This window comes from Neomonachus schauinslandi, chromosome 12 (genome assembly GCF_002201575.2).
Source record: "Neomonachus schauinslandi chromosome 12, ASM220157v2, whole genome shotgun sequence".
Classification (NCBI taxonomy): Eukaryota; Metazoa; Chordata; class Mammalia; order Carnivora; family Phocidae; genus Neomonachus; species Neomonachus schauinslandi.
In genome coordinates, this window is record NC_058414.1 from 4392589 (window position 1) to 4414640 (window position 22052).

The 22052-nt window shown below is 49.3% G+C and overlaps 1 protein-coding gene across 14 annotated transcripts in view; it reads left to right on the forward strand.

The window, feature by feature from the left end:
• The window catches only part of IKZF1 (IKAROS family zinc finger 1), a 76998-nt gene extending 71654 nt beyond the window's left edge, over window positions 1–5344 (forward strand). For 7 of the 14 annotated variants that reach the window (XM_044919944.1, XM_021703669.1, XM_021703666.1 and 4 more), the window contains one exon: window positions 4242–4993. In XM_044919944.1, the coding sequence (XP_044775879.1) occupies window positions 4242–4951 (710 nt within the window). In that variant the 3' untranslated portion in view covers window positions 4952–4993. Of the gene's footprint in view, window positions 1–4241 lie in introns of all 14 variants that reach the window. The other 7 variants (XM_021703678.2, XM_021703664.2, XM_021703665.2 and 4 more) reach the window with 2 other exon arrangements.
• The last annotated feature ends 16708 nt before the right edge of the window (window positions 5345–22052 follow it).

The window sequence follows — 22052 nt, forward strand, 5'->3', positions numbered from 1 at the left end:
ATTTCAAAATGAAAGTATCACTTTTATTGCTGTCTTAAATTTAAGAGGTGAACAAAAAAACAAGTAAAACTGGAGGCATGGCTGATCTTCAAGTAAATATTTTCTCACAAAAAGATACTATTTTTAAAGGATTTTTCTAAGATTAGAAAGATGTACTGCATTATTTAAAACATGAAAACCTTCAAGTCAATGTTTTAATCCATTTGTTTCCATTTAGGCAGTATCTACTGACTTGTAACTTTGGGAAATAAGGACATGATTTTATTCCCCTGTCTTCAGTTATATTATTTTTACATCGTCCTGCTTCCTAATATTCCCATTCTATTTCATAATCTTAATTCTCCCAGAAATCTAGCTACTTATTGTTAACTCTATATTTAAATAGATTCAAGGCTCAGACTCAGTCCTTTTACTGCTATTTCTATTTATTTTGATTATTCTCTTAACTGATTGGACTTAACATTAAAGGTGCTATAGGGGGCCTCTGGGTGGCTCAGTCAGTTAAGCATCTTCCTTTGGCTCAGGTTATGATCTCAGGGTCCTGGGATCGAGCCCCGTGTTGGGCTCTGCACTCAGCGGGGAGCCTGCTTCTCCCTCTGCCACTCCCCCTGCTTGTGTTCTCTCACTCTCTCTGACAAATAAAGAAATTCTTAAAAAAAAAAAAAAAAAGACGGTGCTATAGGTGTTCTAGTTCCACGGTTGTTTTGTGTTCAAGGATGTCTACCTGTTGCCTTTCTATCTTGACAGAGTGTGTGATGGCATTGCTTGTTGAATGTTGCCATGCAGATGTCTAAGGCCAATCTGATATTTTTTTCTGCAAGGTGATTTCCATTTTCTTCCTGAATGCTTGAAGAGTTCTTTCTGTAACCTTAGAGTTAAATAGCCTCACAGGATGTGTCTTGGTATTTTGTATTCTGAATAAAAATTTCCTGCCATTTTAATTTGGGGAATCCCTTTTTTTCCTCTCTATTTCTGAGAAATTCTCTTCCTTATAGAGACATCTTTTGTTCCATCTTTGTGATCTCTGTCAGGGATACCAGTTGTCTTTGTGTTGGATAATTTGTCTTCCATATCTGTTAGCATTTCCTTAAGTTAATTTTTTTGTCTTTTTTCACATTCATTCACACTTATTATCTTGTGTTTTTCCTCTATGTCAATCATTCCATTTTTAGTAGCTTATGTTCTATTACTCAATGCTTCTAAATCCATGGATTCATTCTGTAATAAAACTGTTTGGGACCTCATTTTGTTTCCTGAGATCTGACATCTTTTCTCATCTCATTCTGTTGTTTTACCATGCTATCTTTCAGTACTTTTTTTTATGGAGTCCATGTCACAAAGTAATTATGAGATATTTCCTCTATTCCTTGAGTTAAGCTTTTTTCCTAGGATGGGCTCATTGGTCTGTTTTACTTCCTTTCCTCCCTTGTATTGCTAGAAAATATTTTCACCATAATCATGACATTTCTTTTCATCTTGCTATTCTACTTGGGCTGATATAGCCTGATTGACGTTTTGACATTCTTCCCACTGTATGTGAGGCTTTTTTTTTTTTTTCCCTGTGAGAGCTATCGACTTTTCTAAATCCTGAAAGAATGCCAAGGACGGGGTGGAGGGGGTAGTTCAGGTGAGGCAAAGTGCAGTCTTTGTTAAAAGACTTTCTCTTTGCTCTCTCTCCCATCCTGAGATTTGTTTAAATGTCCTAAACCAGTTATCACTGTACCTGGTTAGAGAGTGCTTCTCAGCCCCACAGGGGGACACCAGGGGCTTCAGGCTGCCCCCCCCATAGAGGACCTGACTCCTGTCAGGAGAGTCCACTTCACTGCTCACCTGTCCAGTGCCACCTGGTTCTTGCTAGCAGAGGTTTTCACTGCTTTTTGGTCAGAAGTGGAAGAAGATGCTTATTTGAAATGGTTCTCTACAGATATGAGGATATTAGGGAGAATGCTGAGGATTTTGTTGACTCATATTTAAGGTTTTTTAGAAGTCAGATCAGCAGACACCCTTTACTGTATGTCTTAGGACAGAATTGTCTTTCCTTGGTCCTTGATTTTTTTTTTTTTTAACTATTTCATTAGAACGCGTTCTTTTATTTAGTTGATTGCCAAAGTGAATGGCGTGGGTTTTTATTCTTCTCAGTTTGTGGAGTATTAGGGAAGGGAAATTCTGTGGGTAGTTTCAACATGCCACAGTAATCTGCAATATATGGATTTTTTCTTCTGTCCGTTTGTTGTTGAGACCAAGTTTTAAAAACAATGGACTTTAATGGTTGCTTGGAAAACCAGAGAATCATGACTTTGAGAAGAAGCAGGATGATGAGGTGGGAAAGCACCATTTTTGGTAGGGCTATAAACACTTTGATACCTACCTAAATCAACCTCAGTATCTGTGCCTCATCTTGTCCCTACCAGGGTCCCTACAAACCTTCTGTTCTGGGGTTAGAGCAAAAAAGATATTTAGCACCTCAACACAAAAATGAGGAAAACTGTGTGGTGTTAGTAATGCTATTGAATTACTTCTTTGAACTTTTAAGGGAGAGAAACACCACCTCTGTGTTCCCTGCCGCCCACCTCATGGAGAGATTCCATCCATATGTTCCGTTTCTGAAGAGGGTGTGACTGGTCACCAGCCAGTTTTCCTTTCTATAATCTGAGGATCACACTGTTCCGCTATCAGGGCATGTGCCCCTCCTGACCACCATTAGATTAGAATGAATGCAGGCTGAGCCGTTTCATGATAAATCTCCTCTGCAAGCAAGAAATGAGGCCTAAAGATACTTTAGAGTATGATGGGTCTGATCCCTGAACAATTATCAGTGGTCAGAAACATTTTTCTAAAAGAATTAACTCATAAGTTTTGAACTACCAGGGAGTTTGTCCTCTTGTTGCTAAGAGCTAGCAGGAGACCTTGAGGTCAGGTGTCAGTGTGGGGGGTGTGGGGACTCCTTCTCCCCTTGCTTTCCCCTTGCTGCTCCCAGTGTGGGACACAAGCCCCACTCGCCTGGCTGACTCTTCTAGGTCAGAAGCCCGTGTGACACAAGCTTTTCTTCATCAGACTTCACAGCCTGAGACCTGCTGTTTGTGCAGCCCTGTTCATACTGAACCTATAACCAGTATTCCAAGAAGGTGCATCTTGATGCAAATGTTTACTCAGAAGCCAGAGCTGGTCTCAGGGTTCACCATTCCCAGGGAGCAACAAGCTTGCCTACTGCTGCAAACTCTGCTCTTAGACCAGAAGTTTCTTGAGGTGAAGCTCGTGAGCCGAGAGTCCTCAGCAGTGGTTCATTGAGCACCGTTCAATTTTTGGAAAGATTGGATGAATGGCACACCTTCTCCCCTGAGCTTCCTTGGTTTGCCTCCAACCTGCCTACACATACCTCTGTGGCACATGGCCCCTGAGCATCTTTTTACTCTCAGAGCTCAAAGTCAGCTTTCGATAAACCTTCTAGTTGTATCTTTTGATTAAATTTTATTCTGAGTATTAAAGTTCTGAATTTGAAATTCCATCATGTAATACTATTTTATTTATTTATTTAAATATGTATTTATTTATTTAAGAGAGGGGGGGGGATTGCATGCAGGGGTGGAGAGGCAGAGGGAAAGGGAGAGGGAGAGAGGGAATCCCAAGCAGGCTCCACACCCACCATGGAGCTCAATCCCACGACCCTGGGCTCCTGACCTGAGCCAAAATCAAGAGTCAGACGCTCAACCGACTGATCACCCAGGCGCCCCCCATCTAATACTATTTTAAATAAGTATATTGCATACTATCATGAGTAATTGTATACTAATGTACTTTAATTAAGTTTATGAGAAGTTCACTAGTTACTGGAAATCACTTAGAAGGCTCTATTGAAAATACATCATTTAAATATTAATCTTAAATTAAATATAGTAGTGTTCTATTATACCGTGCAGAGGAAAAGACACAGGTGGTGGGTGAGTATTTAGTTGGAAGGTGTGCTGTTTATATTGACCCACCCTGACTCTGGTTCACGGATTCATTTGTCCGGTCAATTCTGTTTAAGTGCAGACTCCGGGCAGGTCCGTGTGCTAGGTGACTATAGGCAGAGATATCTCCACCTTCCCCATTTGGGAGGCGTTTGTGTGGCATGTCTGCGGAGCACTGGGACAGCCTGAGGTGGGGATGTCCCCCCCCTGCACCCGTGTAGACTTCAGCTGTCGCTGTCATGCGCAGAGCTACTGCGACCTCACTGACTGTCACCTGCCCCCCCCCCACAGGGGACAAGTGCCTGTCGGACATGCCCTATGACAACAGTGCCAGCTACGAGAAAGAGAATGAGATGATGCAGACCCACGTGATGGACCAAGCCATCAACAATGCCATCAGCTACCTGGGGGCCGAGTCCCTGCGCCCGCTGGTGCAGACGCCCCCCGGCAGCTCGGAGGTGGTGCCGGTCATCAACCCCATGTACCAGCTCCACAAGCCCCACGCGGAGGGGCCCCCGCGGTCCAACCACTCAGCCCAGGACAGCGCCGTGGAGAACCTGCTGCTGCTTTCCAAGGCCAAGTCGGTGTCCTCCGAGCGGGAGGCGTCGCCAAGCAACAGCTGCCAAGACTCGACGGACACGGAGAGCAATAACGAGGAGCAGCGGAGCAGTCTCATCTACCTGACCAACCACATCAACCCGCACGCCCGCAATGGCCTGTCCATCAAGGAGGAGCACCCCGCCTACGACGTGCTGCGGGCGGCCTCCGAGAGCTCCCAGGACGCCTTCCGGGTGATCGGCACGAGCGGGGAGCCCATGAAGGTGTACAAGTGCGAACACTGCCGGGTGCTCTTCCTGGACCACGTCATGTACACCATCCACATGGGCTGTCACGGCTTCCGTGATCCTTTTGAGTGCAACATGTGCGGCTACCATAGCCAGGACCGGTACGAGTTCTCGTCCCACATCACGCGGGGCGAGCACCGCTTCCACATGAGCTAAGCCGGGCCCTAGCGAGGCACGCGGGGCCCCGGGCCCTCCCCTCCTGCCAGTAGCCCCGGACTGGACCAGAACGTTGTGCTTTGATTTCTAGGTGGTTTTTCGTTTCGTTTGGGTTTTTTTTTTTTTAAGTCGGTCGTTTGGCTGGGGTTTGATTTGCTTTTGAAAACAAGATTTTTATTGTTAGATGCAGGGTTACATGGGGAGTCCCCCGCCCCGCCCCCCCCAAACTGCTATGTTACTAGATGTGCTCAGAGACTGCTCGCCGAAATCCCCCTCCCCTGGTGCTTCCTAGAATTCCCCTCCTCTAAAGAAGTGCTCATTTTCAGAGAAAGTTTCCTCAAAACAGGTCAGAGCCTGGGAAGGAATGAGCTGGTTTCTGGGCTGAGCATCCACGGCCCCAGACCCAGTGAGCACAGCCCCCAGGTCAGCCTGGCAGGTGCCCCCCAAACACAGCAGGGCCGAGAAACCCAAGCCACAGCCTCTGACCGCGTGCATCTAGGTCTGGAAGGCTGCAGTTTATAAAAGATGTGATTATAGATAAGTCACAGCCTGCACGAACAGTACCTTGTTGGAGAAACGGACTCCCCGGGGCAAAGGGTGTGGGGAGGGGTCAGAGGACCTGGTGGTCTCCGTCTCCGTTTCCAAACCACTGTAGCAATGCTCAGCCTTCTCCAGCTTGCCGGCAGGTGGAAGGAACCCCCAACTGCACACTCCCGGAGGCCGATCTGGAGACCTCTGTCCTCTGCCTTCTCGAGTCTGTGCCTCTCACGGCCCAGAGTCTGGCACTGCAGTTTTAACATCCATCCTGAAATGCCGACCCTAATTCCTTTGAACATCTCAAATGGTAACATTCCTCAGAAACCAAGACTTTATTCCAAATTCCACATTCCTTCCTTCCCTGGCTGGTTCCACCGACAGCCAGAAGCCTGTTTCCCCTCAGAGGCCCAACCTAGACCCCATTTCAATGACGTCACTGTTTTGTTTGTTGGTACATTTCGTTCCCCGCCCTCACTCTACATTATTCGTGTCTTAAAATCCATAAAGGAAGCGTGCAGAATGATCAGTCATTTTCAGAGCAAGGAACTATGACGAGCAAAGCCCAGGACCTGTGCCTAGCACGCAGAACCTACCTGCTAGAAACTAAACTTTGCAACAGTCTAAAACTCTCCCCGGAAGGACAAAGCAGCCCCTATGTGCCCACCCATATATAGGAGCCATCCTTTCTCACTGGGGGGGCTTGGAACGTGCAGAGCCACAGCATAACCTGCCAGCGAGGTCTGCCGGGAAAGAGGCAGATGGTGCTGGAGGTAGAACCTTCCCCAGGCACGCTGCCGGGAACCCCCCTGAGATGTTTGGTGACTCCAGGCCCCACTGGAAGGGGTAGCCCTCAAGGTTAATCCTATCATTAAGGATAATAATCCCAACCACCTAGGCAAGGAAGAGCATACCATTTCCAATGTTCACATGTTTTTGCCGAAACTGAACCAATGTGAACATGAAAAAAAAAAAACAGAAGAAAAATTGTCCATAAGCACCTCTGCATGCATTCTAAATCTGGGTTTCTTAGTCACGGTGCTCTTGACATTTGGGGCTGGATAATTCTTTGGGGTGGGGGATTCCCCTGCACCTTGCAGAATATTTAGCATCATCCCTGGTCACTACCCAGTAGATGCCAGTAGCAGCCTCATTTGACAACCAAAAATCTCCCCAGCTGTTGCCAAATGTCCCCTGGGGAGCAAGTCACCCCGAGTTGAGAACCACTGCTCAACTTCTAAACCAGTCAAAGGTCTGGGAAGCCTCCCAGAGAGCCAAGGCACTGTCCCCATCGGGAGTCTAGCTCCTGACCCGCATTCCTTTGTCTTCACTGTAAATCCTATAAGTGAATGAGTACTTTTCATTCTTCGGAAGCAAATCTCCTCATGAGTTTTGTTGAAAGGACGGAGTCCACACATGTCATACTTGAGGCGCGGGTTGCTTGGCTTGTGGAACGGTATGGTGTTTTGAAACTGGAAACATAGTCGCAGTGATTGAGGCTCGGGCACACTGGATGCACTGAGTCGGGTAGAGACAGATAGGGCGGCTGACAGCAGTAATTCCACACACAGTCACAGAGAAAGCCACGCTTCAGCCATATGAACATGCTCAAGGTGAAAGACTTCAGAGACTTCCGGTTGGCCGGCCAGTTGAACCTGCCCTGTTCTTTGCCGTCCATCCCACACAGCCAGTCGGTTGAAAGGAGTTACTTTTCCCCACCCCGTGGCTTCAAACAAAGCTTAACCCAGAACTGTAAATAGTGGCCACAGATGTTCTTTCCTAAAACGCTCCCCATCCCCTCCCCCCTTCCACTGCCTTTTCCAGCCAATGTAACCATCTATTTACACACCTTTTCTTGTGGTTTTATATTGTAACACCATTTTTCTTTGAGATTATTGTGCTTAAGGTAAGGTCCCATAGAATGGCAACAAGTAATTAAATTATGTTAGAAAGGTGGTCCTATTCTGTACCGAAAGCTGTTAACGTTTTCTCTTCTAGCTGGTTAAAGTAGGATTTTGCATGACTTCACCCCTTTTTTGTTCTGTGGGCTGTTCTGTTGTTGGATGGCGTGAGTGTGTGTCTTGGGAACCGCTGTGTCCTGAAGGGTACCTAGGCTTTATGCACTCGTCTTTAAAATGAACACCGGAGACAGGAGGGTCGCCAGTCGTGGGTCCGTGTGTTGATCGCAGTAAGAAATTGCTGCCCCGCCCCTCCCGACCCCGTCACTGAGCTTCCCTCGACAGAAAGCCTGGACACATGCTCCTTACCCAGGTGCCTTCTGTGACGTGGACCCGAGAGCATGGGCTGTCCTATCGGAAGAATCACTAAAAAGATTTGCACTGTCATTGCTTTGTCACCAAAGGGCGTATCCCAGCACCAGTCACTTCAGAGACCAGCATGTTCCATTTCCAATCGAGAATCCTCCACATAAAGAAATCTTAGAATCTTCATTGAAAAAGGAAGCTACTGTTATGGAGATGTGAGTTTGGGGTTTTTTTTTGGGGGGGTGGGTTTCTTTCTATTTTTGTGGGGTTTTTTTCTTGTTTTGTTTTGATTTCCATGTGGCTCTTGTCAGTGTGGTATTCTTGCCAAAACAGAAGTGGGATGAGATGGACTTGCAGAGACAAATCATGAAGCAAATGTATTTCTCTTTACCTGCACTTCTTGAGTTTCAGCAATAAGGAAGGATCAACTCTACTTAAAATCCAGATAGCTTTCATTCAGTTCAGTGTGTTGTGTTGTTTGTTTTTTTTTAACTTTAAAATGAACCACAGTCAGATCTATTTAAGGTGTATAGGCATCAGAAGAAAGAAGCACATCCACCCGTGGGTATGGTCGCATTCACTGTGAACAGATGTAACCAGGTATTAATATGCAATATTGTCTCAAATACTTTCTAATACACTTTTTTACAATGTTGTCCGTGGGGATCGTCAAGTACAATTTGCTTGTATCCCGGTGCAGCTTTAGGTCTTCGTCCGCCATTCTGGAAAATACGTGTACAGGATTGTAAATGAGAAAATGCCCTTGTATTTCCCATCGGCCTTCTCTGGTGATGTTAAATTATTTCTGTTTAGCTGTGAACAAGGGGTAGTGTACCCCTGGAGGAATAGAGGATCCTTTTGTACACATTTGGAAATGCTTCTTCTGTAGTGATAGAACAAATAAATGCAACAAATACTTTGTCTGTCCCGTCCCGTGAAGTCCGGGGCCCTGCGGCGCAGCCACCTGCTGCAGACTCCTCCCCCCACCCCCCAGCGGAGGTGGGCGGGCCTTGGGGGCGGCTGAGCCGCAGTTGGGGACCACGTGACCGTGGGCATCAGACGTGTATGCAGCGCTCAACTGGGCACACTGACCGCCTCCCGTCCCCAGCTGCACTGGGCTTCGGGTGCTGAGTCTCGGCCTTTGACTTCAAAATGTGGATTTGAGGCAGGTGGAGGTGGTGAGCATCGATCAGTGCACCCCATGCTCTTTACAGCCCGCTGCATAATGCCATGGGAGGCGAGTCCATGGCTGGGGGGTGCGGGAGACAGTGGCTGACCACAGTGGCCACCTGTCAGGGTCCTGACCCTGCAAAGCTGCACACTTTGGTCAGGGCCCTGACTTAGGTCAGGGCCGGGCAGTGCCAGAAGGCTCATCTCCCTTTTGGAGAGAGAGCCAGACGTCAGATGGGTTCAGACCTAGTGAACGAGATGGGGTAACCAGGTCTGCATGGTGCAACATTTGATCCGAGCAAGGTGAAACTCCAGTGAAATAAACGGTCGTACTCTTTCCCCATCAGCCCCTTCCTGCCATCAATTCCCAAAGGAGACTTTCAAAACCAGCCCTGGACAAGGCAGCATCTTTTGAGGGAGTGTTCAGCCTCCTTAGGTGAGCTCACTGCTGGAGCGTGTTGCTCAGATTGATGTGACCGGATGCCCATTTAGAAATCCGGTCCACCATTTTACAGCTGTCCCTTGTTATTTCACAGGGATCATAGATCCAGAGAATAATGAACATGTACACTTACTTACAGATAAGCCGAGCCCAGCCTAAGGGGGAAAAAGTCACTCAAAAGGATACGTTTGATGGTGAGAGTAAGGAACGTGTTTGTGTGCATCCTGGCAGTTCACATCCTTATGAAGCTTAATAAATTAAACTTGACAGAATGGAGAGGAAAGCTGGTGCTGATCCCTCCCAGACATCCCCGGCTCTCAGCTGCACACGTTGGAGGCTCATCCTGGAGCCCCAGATGTGGCCAGTAGGTGAGAGGGAGGTTTCAAATCTCGATTCCAAGAGCCACCGGTAGGACGAGGGGCTCCATTTCTTGGTTTTCATTATCCTTTATTCTCAGCACATCTTTCTGACACTGAATCTTTAGTATCCCTGCGCCTTCCCTGGTCCCTGCGCACTGCGAGTCAGTGGTGCCTCCACTCGATGGGCCCAAATGATGAGACACACTCTGGGAAGGCTGACCCAGAGGGGGTCCCCCCTTTGTGGGGTGGCAGTGAGGTGTGCCTGGCGGGCCCCAGGAGGACAGCACCAGATTCCAGGTGGGATGCAGCAAGGTGCGAAGAGTTGGCAGCAGGTGCAAAGGACCCAGAAGAGGCTGAGTGGAAGTGATGCATTCCTGATGCCCTGCCACTGTTCCCAGCCCACCTGGAGCAGCCTCTGAGCGCCCCCACCCTCTCTATCTCCCCCGGGGAGCCCCAAGGCTGCTCCTGAGGTTTCCTGCATGCATTTTATCATTCCCACTGGAAACTCCTGCTCTTTTTTTTTTTTAATATTTTTTGTTTATTTATTTGACAGAGAGATAGCACAAGTAGGCAGAGTGGCAGGCAGAGGGAAAGGGAGAAACAGGCTCTCTGCAGAGCAGGGAGCCCGATGCGGGGCTCGATCCCAGGACCCTGGGGTCATGACCTGAGCCGAAGGCAGACACTTAACCGACTGAGCCGCCCAGGCGCCCCAAGGAAACTGCTGCTCTTGCGCACTTCACTTCTGTTCCCGATGAGTGCCGTGAATGTACAGTTGCACTATATATATTTTTAAAGATTTTATTTATTTGAAATAGAGAGAGAGAGAGAGAGAGAAAGAGAGAGCATGATCGGGGGAGGGGCATAGGAACAAGCAGACTCCTGCTGAGCTGAAGCGGGGCTTGATCCCAGGACTCTGAGATCATGATCTGGGCCCAAGTCAGACGCTTAACCAACTGAGCCACCCAGGTGCCCCAAAAGTCGCCCTATATTTTAAATGTTAGTGTGAAGTTGGGGGAGCTAAAGATCAAGATTGCGGGTCCAGAAGCCAAAGATCCCTGTTCCCATTGCTAATTAATTAGTCATATTTTCTATCAAAATCGAATGTCTTGGAGGTTTTGTGACTCTTTGGTGGAAGCGTGCGTTGTCATCGAGATCATATGGATTCTCAAGGAACAGAATCCCTTCAGCACTTTCTAAAAGTCCTGTGCTTTTTTTTTTTTTTTTTTTGTATGGCTTCTCAACTCCAAACAGAGAGCAAGGCACAAGAGGAAAGTCAAGGGCACCCAGTGATTGATACAAGACTAGGGGTGGGACGGTGAGTTCCTCCCCAGGCCAGGATCTGCTTGATGTCTCTGGGTTTCCTCTGCACCAGAACCTGGAGAAGCAGGAGGTGGCCCAGCCCCACCGGCTCAGGGATGCTGCCAAAGCATCACCACTCCCTGCTCTGCTTGCCTCCTGGCAGTCTTACCTACCTTTCCCCAAACACTCCGCCCCCAAGCCCTCTACAACAGGAGGAAATGGAGCCCCTTGGCTCTGAGGATAACAGTGCTGCCTCACAGCCAGGCTCCTGTCCTCTCACTGGCCCCTCCTGCCCTGAACCCAAATTCCCAATCCCCAGCTGCCTCAAGGCTTCCTCGCTCACCCACCCCAACCCCACCCTGGTGCTAGGGCTTCCAGAGATCCCCTGTGACCCTAGTTCTCAAATGCAGCTCAGAATCACCCGGGTGGTCATTAAAAACGCAGTTTCCAGAGACCTGCTGCTGATCATTCCAGAGCTGGGGGTCTGCGTGGAGTCCACCCACTGGGCGTGGGACCAGCTCCCCCAGACCAGAGAAGCTGATTCCCCATCCCGTTTCTCCCCAACACAGTTTACAGCTTAACCCTCTTCCTCTGCTCAAACCTATTTTTTTTTTGAGTGAGGAAGAACAATTAATAATGACTCTCTCTTCCCCTCTTGAGTCTGAAACAACTCAGAGACAAGAGGATTAGAGAGTGGAAAACCAAAATAAATTGCTGTTACACATAAAACCTAGATTAGAGGACACAGCTTCAGGGCGTGATCACAGCGGTCTTGCAAACTCCCTTGACCTGAATGAGACCAACGTGCTCCCCTGGACTCAGGCAGCATTTAAGTTCATGCACCCCCGGGAAGACTGAGCCCCAGCCCTGTGGGGGATGGGGGATAGGAGACCCAGGAGGCAGCACAGCCCAGCAAAGCCGAAGGAAGCGTGCTCAGTTCCTGCCTCCAGAAGAGTGTGATGAGGTGACCAACCAGGTGATAGGGAGCCACTGGAGGCAAGGAGGGAAGATGGAGTGAGAACCAGGGAGGACCCAGGCGGTCCTTCCTGCAGGGGTCAAGCTGCTGACCTTGGAAGGGAGTCCAGATAAGAGGGAAGCAAAGATGAGAGGGCTTGGATTCTTGCCACTAGAATGCGATTTCCATGAATGGGGTGGTTTGGGATTTTATTTTTTTAAGATTTATTTATTTATTTTAGAGAGAGAAAGAGAACACGAGAGAGGGGAGGGGCAGACAGAAAGGGAAAGTGAATCTCAAGCAAACTCTCCACTGAGCGTGGAGCCCGATGAGAGGCTCAATCCCACGACCCCAAGATCATGACCGGAGCTGAAATCAAGAGTCGGATGCCTAACCCACTGAGCCACCCAGGCGCCCCTGGGTTTGTTTTGTTTTTTTTAACGTACTAACTGCCACATCCTCAGAGTCAACAAGATTACCTGGAAGAACCTAGGTGCCTGCTCTGATCTGAAAGTTTGTGTCCCCTCAAGTCCGTGTGCTGAAATCCCAGCAGAGCCTTCAGGAAAGGGATTAGTGCCCTCATAAAAGGGGCCCCAAAGAGATTCCTGTCCCCATGTGAGGACACAGCGTGAAGCCATCACACAAAAGAGGGCCCTCAGTCTGACCCTGATCTCACACTTGCAGCTTCCAGAACTCTGGGAACTAGTTTCTGTTGTTTCTAATCCCCGCGAGTCTGTGGCTTTTCGTTACTGCGGCCCCTTGGGTGAAGGCGGTGCTCCATGAACATAGGCTACATAATCCCCTATTTAAGATGATTTGATCCATTGCTCATTGAAGGAATAACAGTCTCAGGTCCTAGAGGAGCCATTAAGACCACAGAGGGTTTGAAGAGGGGAGCAAGGTTTGGTCTTCTCTAAGCGACCGGATGACGAGAACAGGTGAGCTGTAGGGAGAGGTCCAAGACCTGAGAGTCACCAGGATGTGGATGGCTGGCTGTAAGGAAAGTGACAGATGAGCCACGTGCCTGAAGAGGGAGACCGGGGGGCAGGGCAGCAGCTTTGAAGAGCCCACGAAAGGAAAACCAGCTGCGTGCAGCACCCCAGATTTTCTCTGTGCAGGAAGAGAGGCCACAACCGGGTCCAAGAAAGCAGTGGAAATGAGGAGGGGCAGAGAAGGAGCTACTGGCTGAGGGTCCAGGACACTCACAGGGACATTCAGGGAGCACCCCCATGGAGGGGTGGCAGAGAAGAAACCAGGAGCCCTGGATACCGCGGGCCTCAGGCCTCAACTTGGACCTGCTGCTTTAAAAATGCCAAGTTCTGGGCAGTATTTTCTCAGGGACACAGGTACAGATATCATGGTGAAGTCCCCTTGCTTTTTTCACTTTTTGGCAAGGCCAAGGACAGGAACAAGGCTGACATCCCTGAGCTCAGTCTCCTGGCTGCCCTCCTCTGGGGCCAGTGGGTGCCCCAGGGAGCAGGATGATGTCCCCTCCCTGCTCAAGAGCCATCCCAAGTGTCCCTCCTCCCTGGCAGTAGGGTGCTGGCCCGCGGAGCAGATGGGCTGTGGCTACCCGGTGAATCGGCACGACGGGAAGCAGATGTAGCCACCAAGGTCCCCGTGCACAACTGGGAACCAGCCGGTTGGGGAGGAAATTTGCATAACAAGGATAATTTGGTACCAAAACTGTCCCCTGAAGTGAACTACATGGATCTCGGTACAGCTAACAAATTTCACTTCTTCTTTCCCATGTTTGTCAAACCAACTAGATGTGACATTGAGCATGTGAATTGTCCCAAGATATTCTATGTGTCCCTCCGTGGGTCAGCTCCAGGCCTCCCTTCTGCGCTGCCCATCCCGGGGCCTCTCACGCAGGGGTCCCCTCCCCGGGTGTGCCCGGGCACATGCACCCATGCCTACGCCCAGCAGGGCGGGCCCAGGCTCTCCAGAGGCCTGCTGGCTGCTACGCTGGGGCGGCATCACCTCCGGGGCATCTCAGCCCACCCGGCACCTGCGGCAGCTTCCTCATCACATCTCCCTCCCGCTTCCTGTGGGCAAGGGCGGGCCGGGCCCCACAGCAAGGAGGGTCTGTGGTTTTGGGGCCTTCATCTGATTCCCCTTTCAGGGCCTCCTCCCTCTGGGCCCTGCCCCTCCCAAGACCCGCTGTGGCCCCCCTGCCCACACCCAGATCCTATCCCTGAAAGCATCAGGATGTTGTTTCAAAACCGCGGTGTGCCACCCAGCGGGAAATCGGTTGCATGTTTATATCCAGTGTGAGTTCGGGAAGTCTGCCACCATGACTGCATCCCTGAGAGGTCAGGGAGGCTGGTCTAGGCTTCAAGTCCACTTTCTCCAGAATGGCATCCAGCCTGACCACCACCTGACCACGTGGTCCCTCCAGCCTCGCCGCTGCTGAACTAGTCATGCAACAAGGCTGAGCTCACTGTACTGAGCTGGTTTTTGGAACTTTCTCAAGACCAGGTCTCTGTGTTCCTGGAATCCTTGAATAAGTCCATGCTGGGAGCTCTCAGGATTCTGTGTCTCAAGTGTCCACCTCCTCCATCAGACTGTGAGCCTCTGGAGGGCAGACATCTAGCCTCCATCATCCCCAAATCTCCAACAACAAGCAAAGTCAGGCATTCACAGCTCTAGGAATGTTGTGTGGTATGTGAAATGGATCTTCACTTCTACTCCCTGGACTCCTGGGGTCTTATCTTGCCCTAAATGATGACCTGGACCCCACCTCATGACTCTTCCTTCTGAAGCCCCCTCCCATCTTCCCACTTGCTTCAGGGCCAGGGTCACTCTCCCGGAGACAAGCATGAGGCAATGGGACTCAGGCCCCAGGCTCCCGGGCTCCCTGAGGCTCTCCAGGAGGGTCCTGTCTGCATCCTGGCATTTGGGCCCTCACAGGGGTTTCCATCCAGGGGACAGACTGAGTGGTCCTGACGGGAAGCTGCTGATATAGAGCAAGAGGGGCTGAGAGTCAGGGAAGGCAAGCCTGCTGGGGGTCCCCTGGACCAAGTGCATCTCAGTCAAATCTTGAGAGACAGGGAGGTAGAGAGAAGAAGCGGAATCATGCAAAATATCCAGTTAAAACCAGAGGAAAGCAGAAAGAATGGAAGAGAAGGAGGGAAGGAAGGAGGAAGGAAGGAAGGAAGGAAGGAAGGAAGGAAGGAAGGAAGGAAGGAAGGAAGGAAGGAAGCCAATAAATGGAAAGCATAAGAATGTACAGTTGTGTGCCATTGGTCTAAATGCACCCATTAAAGGGACACCTGGGTGGCTCAGTCAGTTAAGCATCTGACTCTTGATTTTGGCTCAGGTCTTGATCTCAGGGTCCTGGGATCAAGCCCTGCCTCAGGGCCCACGCTCAGCAGGCAGTCTGCTTGAGATTCTCCGCCCTCTACCCCTCCCCCAACATGTGAGCTCTTTCACTCTCTCTCAAAATAAATAAATAAAAGCTTTAAAAAAATAACTAAATGCACCGATTAAAACACAGAGATTATCAGAGTGGATCCACAAACAAGCCCCAACTATATGTTGTCTGCAAGAAAGCCCCTTTAAATATAAAGACACGTAAGCTAAAAGGAAAGACGTGGAGAAAGACACCATGTTAGCACTAATCCAAAGAAAGCAGGAGTAACATATGAAACTTTCAGACAGAACTGACTTCAGAGCAAGGACACTTATCAGGGACAAAGAGGAGCCTTACCTAATGATAAAGGGGTCTGTTCTCCAAGAAGATGTAACAAGCCTGAATGTGTATGTAGGGGCCTAACGACAGAGCATCAAAATACGTGAGGCCAAACTGATAGAAATGCCAGGGAGAAGAGATGAACCCATGCTTGCGGTCAGAGGCTCTCAGAACCAGACAGATCCAGCAGGCAGAAAATCAGCAAGGACACAGAGAACCTGCAAGACAGAAGAAGTTATTGGGGTGAAGGAAGGTGGCGAGAAAATTCAAGGCAAAGGGACAGTATGTATACAGGTGCAGAGACTCGAACGTGGAAATGGTGTTTGAGGAAGGCCTTGGTCCAGAGTTTGGCTAGAGTGTCCTGGGATGGCTTTCTGGGCCTGTGGCCTCTGGCCGTCCCCCTGTGGGGTGGGGGACAAGCAGGAGGAGGGGGACCATGTTTAGCCCCAGAAGTGTCCTCTCAGCACCAAAACTAAGCAGGGGCCAAAGAGGGGTGGAAAATAAGCCCTGTTCTTGTCCTGGAGGGGCCAGGCTGCTCGGGAGGAAGGGCAGAGATGGGTGTGTGCATCAGTTTCAGGTAGTGAAACTAAGGCCAGGGAAGCAGAGTGACTTTTTCAACGTCACAGAGAGTCACCCTTGAGCCATACTTCCTAAAGCTCATTATGCATAATACAAAAAGAAGAATGGGACAGAGTATTTTGGGAAAAAGCACACACTCCTGCCCCTTCTCAGAGAGTAATGCTGTATGGTAGCATTTGAAAGGCTCCAAGAGGGGCGCCTGGGGGTCTCAGTCAGTGAAGCATCTGCCTTCAGCTCAGGTCATGATCCCAGGGTCCTGGGATCAAGTCCCGCATCGGGCTCCCTGCTCAGCAGAGAGCCTGCTTCTCCCTCTGCCTGCCCCTCCCCCTGCTCATGCTCACACACTCTGTCTCAAATAAATAAATAAAATCTTAAAAAAAAAAAGTTAGGCTCCAAGAAGAATGGAATATAGGTTCTTTAATCCAGATGCCCACAAATGGATTTAACTCCACCAGATCCCCACTGTCCCTTGTTTATTGTTAACGTCCATGTTGCTCGGGGAGGGCATGGTGAACAGCACCTAGCCTGTCCCTGCTCTAGGAGCAACCCCCACCCCCAGCCATGCCCCAGCACTGAGGTCTGGACCACTGCTCAGCAAGGCTATTCCTGCGGCGCCAGGCCCTATGCTGGGGGCTCTGTGTGCTTCTCTTACTGCTCCCATCTCCCTGCTGGGTGGTCCCTAACATCCTAGGCTGTGGATGAAGACCTAAGCGTGGCTCCATGACTTGGTAGATGTCCCAATCCGGGGGTGAAGCCAGGGTGAGAACACAGGCTCCCAGGCCCAGACGGTGTCCTCCCAGCCCCCCGTGGAACTGATGGGTGCCTTTGACACAGCAGGGTGCTTGTATGGGTTGTCTCCTGCCTTCTGCAAGTTTGTCTTTCCATGAGAGTAGAATTGTTTCAGGAACATGTCTTTTGCTGCCAACAGGGGTGTAGCTGGGGCATTTGAGAAGTGAATTTGGGGGTGTTGCATTCTCTTTATGGCAAGGAAGAAAGGAGGCAGGAGGCTCACATTCTCAGCCTATGCCTCCACTCGACATTGAGACATAAGACCTGATGTAGGGCCCGGATGATTCAGAACATGTTGAGGTCCTGTACACCTGGGCTGACATTTGAAATGGAGCAGCACACCATTTCCTGGTTCAGGCTTTGGTGAAAAACACCATTAGACCAACCATAAAACACGTGGGGAAAACAAAAGAAAGAAATAAATGTGCTGAGTTGGTCTCGGATACCAGGCACAGTGCCCTTGTGATCCTTGCAAGCTCCCATCACACCTCACGTCTCAGACAAGATGCGTCGTTTCCCCCAAGTCACACAGCGTTCGCGGACCCCTGATACCCAGGATATCGCAATTTAATAACAAAATAAAAGCAATACACCAACATGGAGGTAATACAACTTCTTAATAATATAGCTACTACGTCATGTTGGATGTAAGGGAAAAGGAAAGGTATCAGTTATGTTAATAAATTATTATTTGTTTTCCAAACAGTTCCCAATGACTGGTTGCTGTTAGGTATTATTCACATTTCTGTTTTTCAGTACCTAGACTTTTCAGTTCAGACTCGGTCATATTTTGTATCCATCACCATACACAGTTAGAATTTCTTTTCTTGTGGCAAGAACTTTTAAGATCTACCCTCTTGGAAACTCTCAGCTATGCAATACAGTGTTAGTATCGTTACCAAGCTGCGCATGACACCCGTGTGACTTATTTATTTCATAACTGCAAGTTTGTACCTTTTGATCCCCTTCACCCATTTTTTCCATGCTATGCCCCCACCTCTGGCAACCAGCAATTATGAGGAAGAGCCCTCAAAATTGTTTCACTTGGGTGATGTAAGTCTTGCTTACAACATTTTATGTTCAGAGGCTAGGGTGGGAGGCAGGCAGAGAGAACAGTTTTGGGAAAAAACATAATAAAGAAACTTGAAAATTTACATCCACGGGGCATGCCTGAATTTGAATGATGGGATGAAGACATGTGTTGAGAAAGACTAATGATCCAGAAAGAGAATCAGAAGTAGTAGAAAGCTGAGTGGGAAAAAAACTGCACAGGAAAAAAGAAAAAAAGGTGTAGCCTTCCACTCTTCCCTGCTATCCGAGGGGGGAGGAAACCACCATGCCGGAGCCCACAGCCTCCTCCAGCGCCTCCCATGGGGCTCAATGCCAGGCCTTCCTCATGAAGGATGAGAACAGCCCTCCCACTGGGTGGCTGAATGCAGCCCTCCTCCAGCAGACCCAGAGACACCATCACTGAATGAATATTCAATGGGTTGGACACACAGAGCAAGGAATACGGCAGGAGCAATGTGGACAGCAAGCCTGGGACAAAGGTGCCATTATCTCTTATTTAGAGATCATGGGAAAGAGAGTCCTGGACCTCGCTCGCCTGAGGTCCCCCAGCTGGTGGGAGCCACACGTGTCACCACACCATGGTGACCGGGGCTGGGACTCGTGTACAGAATCAGGTGAAGCAAACAGAAGGAGAATAATTCCTCCGCCTTAGGATGACTTGGTCACCGGCAGGCACTCTGGGTGCATGCACACCCCCATTTAGGCAGCATCGAGGGTGTGAACATAGAGTAGCTGAAAAGGCATGTCTTACAGAAGCGAGGAGCAAATCTGATTTCTTGACCATTTGCATGGAGGAACAGAGCTTCTTTCCTTGCCTGTAGCACAGAGATTCTGGAGCCTACATCACAGCCCACCTGTGTCGGTCCCCAAACAGCGGTTTGACGTAGAACATCACTGTTCCGTACATGGTTACTTACATTTAAATTCACTGAAATGTAAAGAAATAGAAAATTCAGTGGCACCAGCCACATTCCACGTGCTCGGTAAGCCACACGTGGCCACAGCTACCATATTGGACAGCGCAGATATGGACGCTCTCCACATCGTGGAGTGCTGATGAGTCCCCCAGCATCCAGCCCGGTGCCCAGAAAAGGTCGTACCTGACAAACACTGATTCCCTCCCCAAGTAAACCAGCTTTTCTCCATGAAGCCTGCCCTGGGATACCGAATCCTAAAGGCTCCCTTCAATATCCAAATTATGCAGCAACTTTCATTTCCCCTTTGGAGACCAGGGTTTTCACTCCGCCAGCCAGGGAGATGACATTTGCCTGAGGACATGCGCTTTGTGAAAAACAGGCTCACTGGGGCCTTCACGGTGTTGGCTAAGTGGGGATTGCTCCCCCACCCCGACCAGTGCCTTGGAACCCAGGGACCTGCCTGACTTCCACCCCATTCCCTGTGCTGCGTCAGAGCCCTGGCTGGCTGCTTCTGTGACCTCCAGTCCCCTTCCTGGAGCAGCAAGCTGCAAAACAGAAACTGAGGAGCCCGTGGTGGGAGGGTGGGATTTCCAGCAAAATAGGGAAGGGCTCGTTATACCCTGCTGGTACATTCTTGCAGGATCATTCTCCTCCCAGGAGAAAAAGAGGAAAAGAAGGCAAATCACTTTCCTCTTGCTTCTGCTTCTCCTAAATAAACTGCTTGCCTAATTTCCTTTGCACTTAGAGAAATGTTCCTTGTGAAAGCTGCTGTTTCCACACATTCACACAGCAGGGCTCCGGGAGGCATTTGCATTTCGGGACCCTCCCCTCGCCAGGTCTCCCCCCCTCCCCCTTCCTGGAGCTCCAGCCATCCTTGCTCCTTGCATCTGGGCTTGAAGACAAGTGCCAGCTCAGATCATCTGCTTCCTCCTTCAGCAGAGTGTGCTGGTCCCTGCTGGACCCAGGGCCAGGACACAGCTCTGGAAGATTCCACCAGGCATCAGGCTACAAAATACAGGGCTGTGTGCGCCAGACAGTTACACACTCAGGGCCACAAGAAGGAAGTCAAGGCCATTCCTAATCCCAGCCTTTGTGTACTGGGCTGGAGTTGGACCTTCTGGTTAATAACTCAGTCTGACCGACCTCCTCTTCGAACCAGAGTGAGATGCCATATGTGAAGAAGGTACCTACACAAGGTCAATCAGCCAGTTTGTGTGTGCTTGTCTCTGTGCTGAGGACTCGAGAATAGGAATTTCGTGGGTAACAGAGATTTCGAAAGCACACTGGCTGAAAGGAAGCCGGTCGCTCACCTCCCCCAGCCCCACCATTCATCATGTCTGGTTGACCCAGGAAAGAACAGCTTACTGAAAAGGGATTCAGCCACTTCCAACTTATATAGAAAGCAAGCACTGGTGAAGGTTCTGCTGGAAATCTCCTGTGGAAAATACAGGCCAGAGCCTGTTGGAAGTCCGATTAATAAAGCATTTTTTAAGTGCAGTACATTAAAAAAAGATAAAAGTGAAGAAACCCAAAATTTGAGGTTTTAGCACATTAACTACCGGAACATTTTCTAATATCTGAGCTGGAATTCCTTTAAATTGTATCCACATTGAAAAGGATGTGTCCTGTAGCCTCCAGGGCCTTCCGGGAGCCTTGGGGGAAAGGTGGGAGAAGCTCTCCATCTAGTGGTGAACAAATGTGGGCTTGGACACAATCAATGCCTTTGACGACCAACCTTCTGTTTCCAGGAGGACGTGCTGCACCTGGGGGCTAGGGGTGAGCCACTCCACACCCAGCCCAGCTCCCTGACTGCAGGAGGGAGAAGCCGAGCCCTGGGACAGTAAAAACATACCCCAGTCGCTCAGCCAGATAAGGGTGGAAACCGGCTTGCAACCAGGTAAATATCAGAATCATTTGGTTATGAGTTGATTTTCAAATGACCCTTTTAAATCTCATTCAGCCATGATGCCTCCTGAAATCAATCCTTGCATAAACTCTGTTAACACCAAGAGTAGGGATCTCCCTCATCCTCACTCTGGTCCAGAACCCCGCTAGCCTTGATGGATGCTCTTAATCTGTGTCTACCTGGGGAGCCACCTTGACCTTTGTTGAGCTTTGCCCTGAGCCAGGCAAGGAGCATAAGGAGCTCACTTGCAATAAGAATGTAGCCCAGACATCAGAAAGGATGAATACTGAACTTTTACATCAACATGGATGGGACTGGAGGAGATTATGCTCAGTGAAATAAATCAAGCAGAGAAAGTCTATTATCATATGGTTTTAGTTATTTGTGGACCATAAGGAATAGCATGGAGGACATTAGGAGAGGGAAGGGAAGAATGAAGGGGGGGAGTCAGAGGGGGAGACGAACCATAAGAGACTATGGACTCTGAGAAACAAACTGAGGGTTCTAGAGGGGAGGGGGGCGGGGGGATGGGTTAGCCTGGTGATGAGTATTAAAGAGGGCACATTCTGCATGGAGCACTGGGTGTTACACGAAAACAATGAATCATGGAACACTACATCAAAACTAATGATGTACTGTATGGTGACTAACATAACATAATAAAATAAGTTAAATTAAAAAAAAAAAGAATGTAGCCCAGACGATGATTCTTCTTACTGCTGGCCCTTTACCCCTTGGCCTCCAGATTCCTGGAGCTGAGATCTCTGATGTCTTGCAGGGGAGGAAACATTTTTCTCTGCCCTCTGAGATTCAGTGGCTGGGTCTGAGGAGTAAAGTGGCAGTAGATAGATCAACAGGAGAAAAGGTTTACGATTTTATTTGGTGTTAAAAGTTTTGTATGGCATGGAAGAAAGAAATAAATGCCTAGGCTTGGAGGCTTTTGTGCTCCTTGGACAAAGGAAGATGAAAGTCAAAGAAAAGAGACTGAACTTGCAGGGGCAGTGATTTGTAAGATGGAAAATATGACGGGAAGCTGGTGGCAGATGAGGACTCTCTGTTTGGGCAAGGGGAAGATGCCTTCACAAGGAGAATTTATGCTCTGCTCTCAGGAGGATGGGGAAG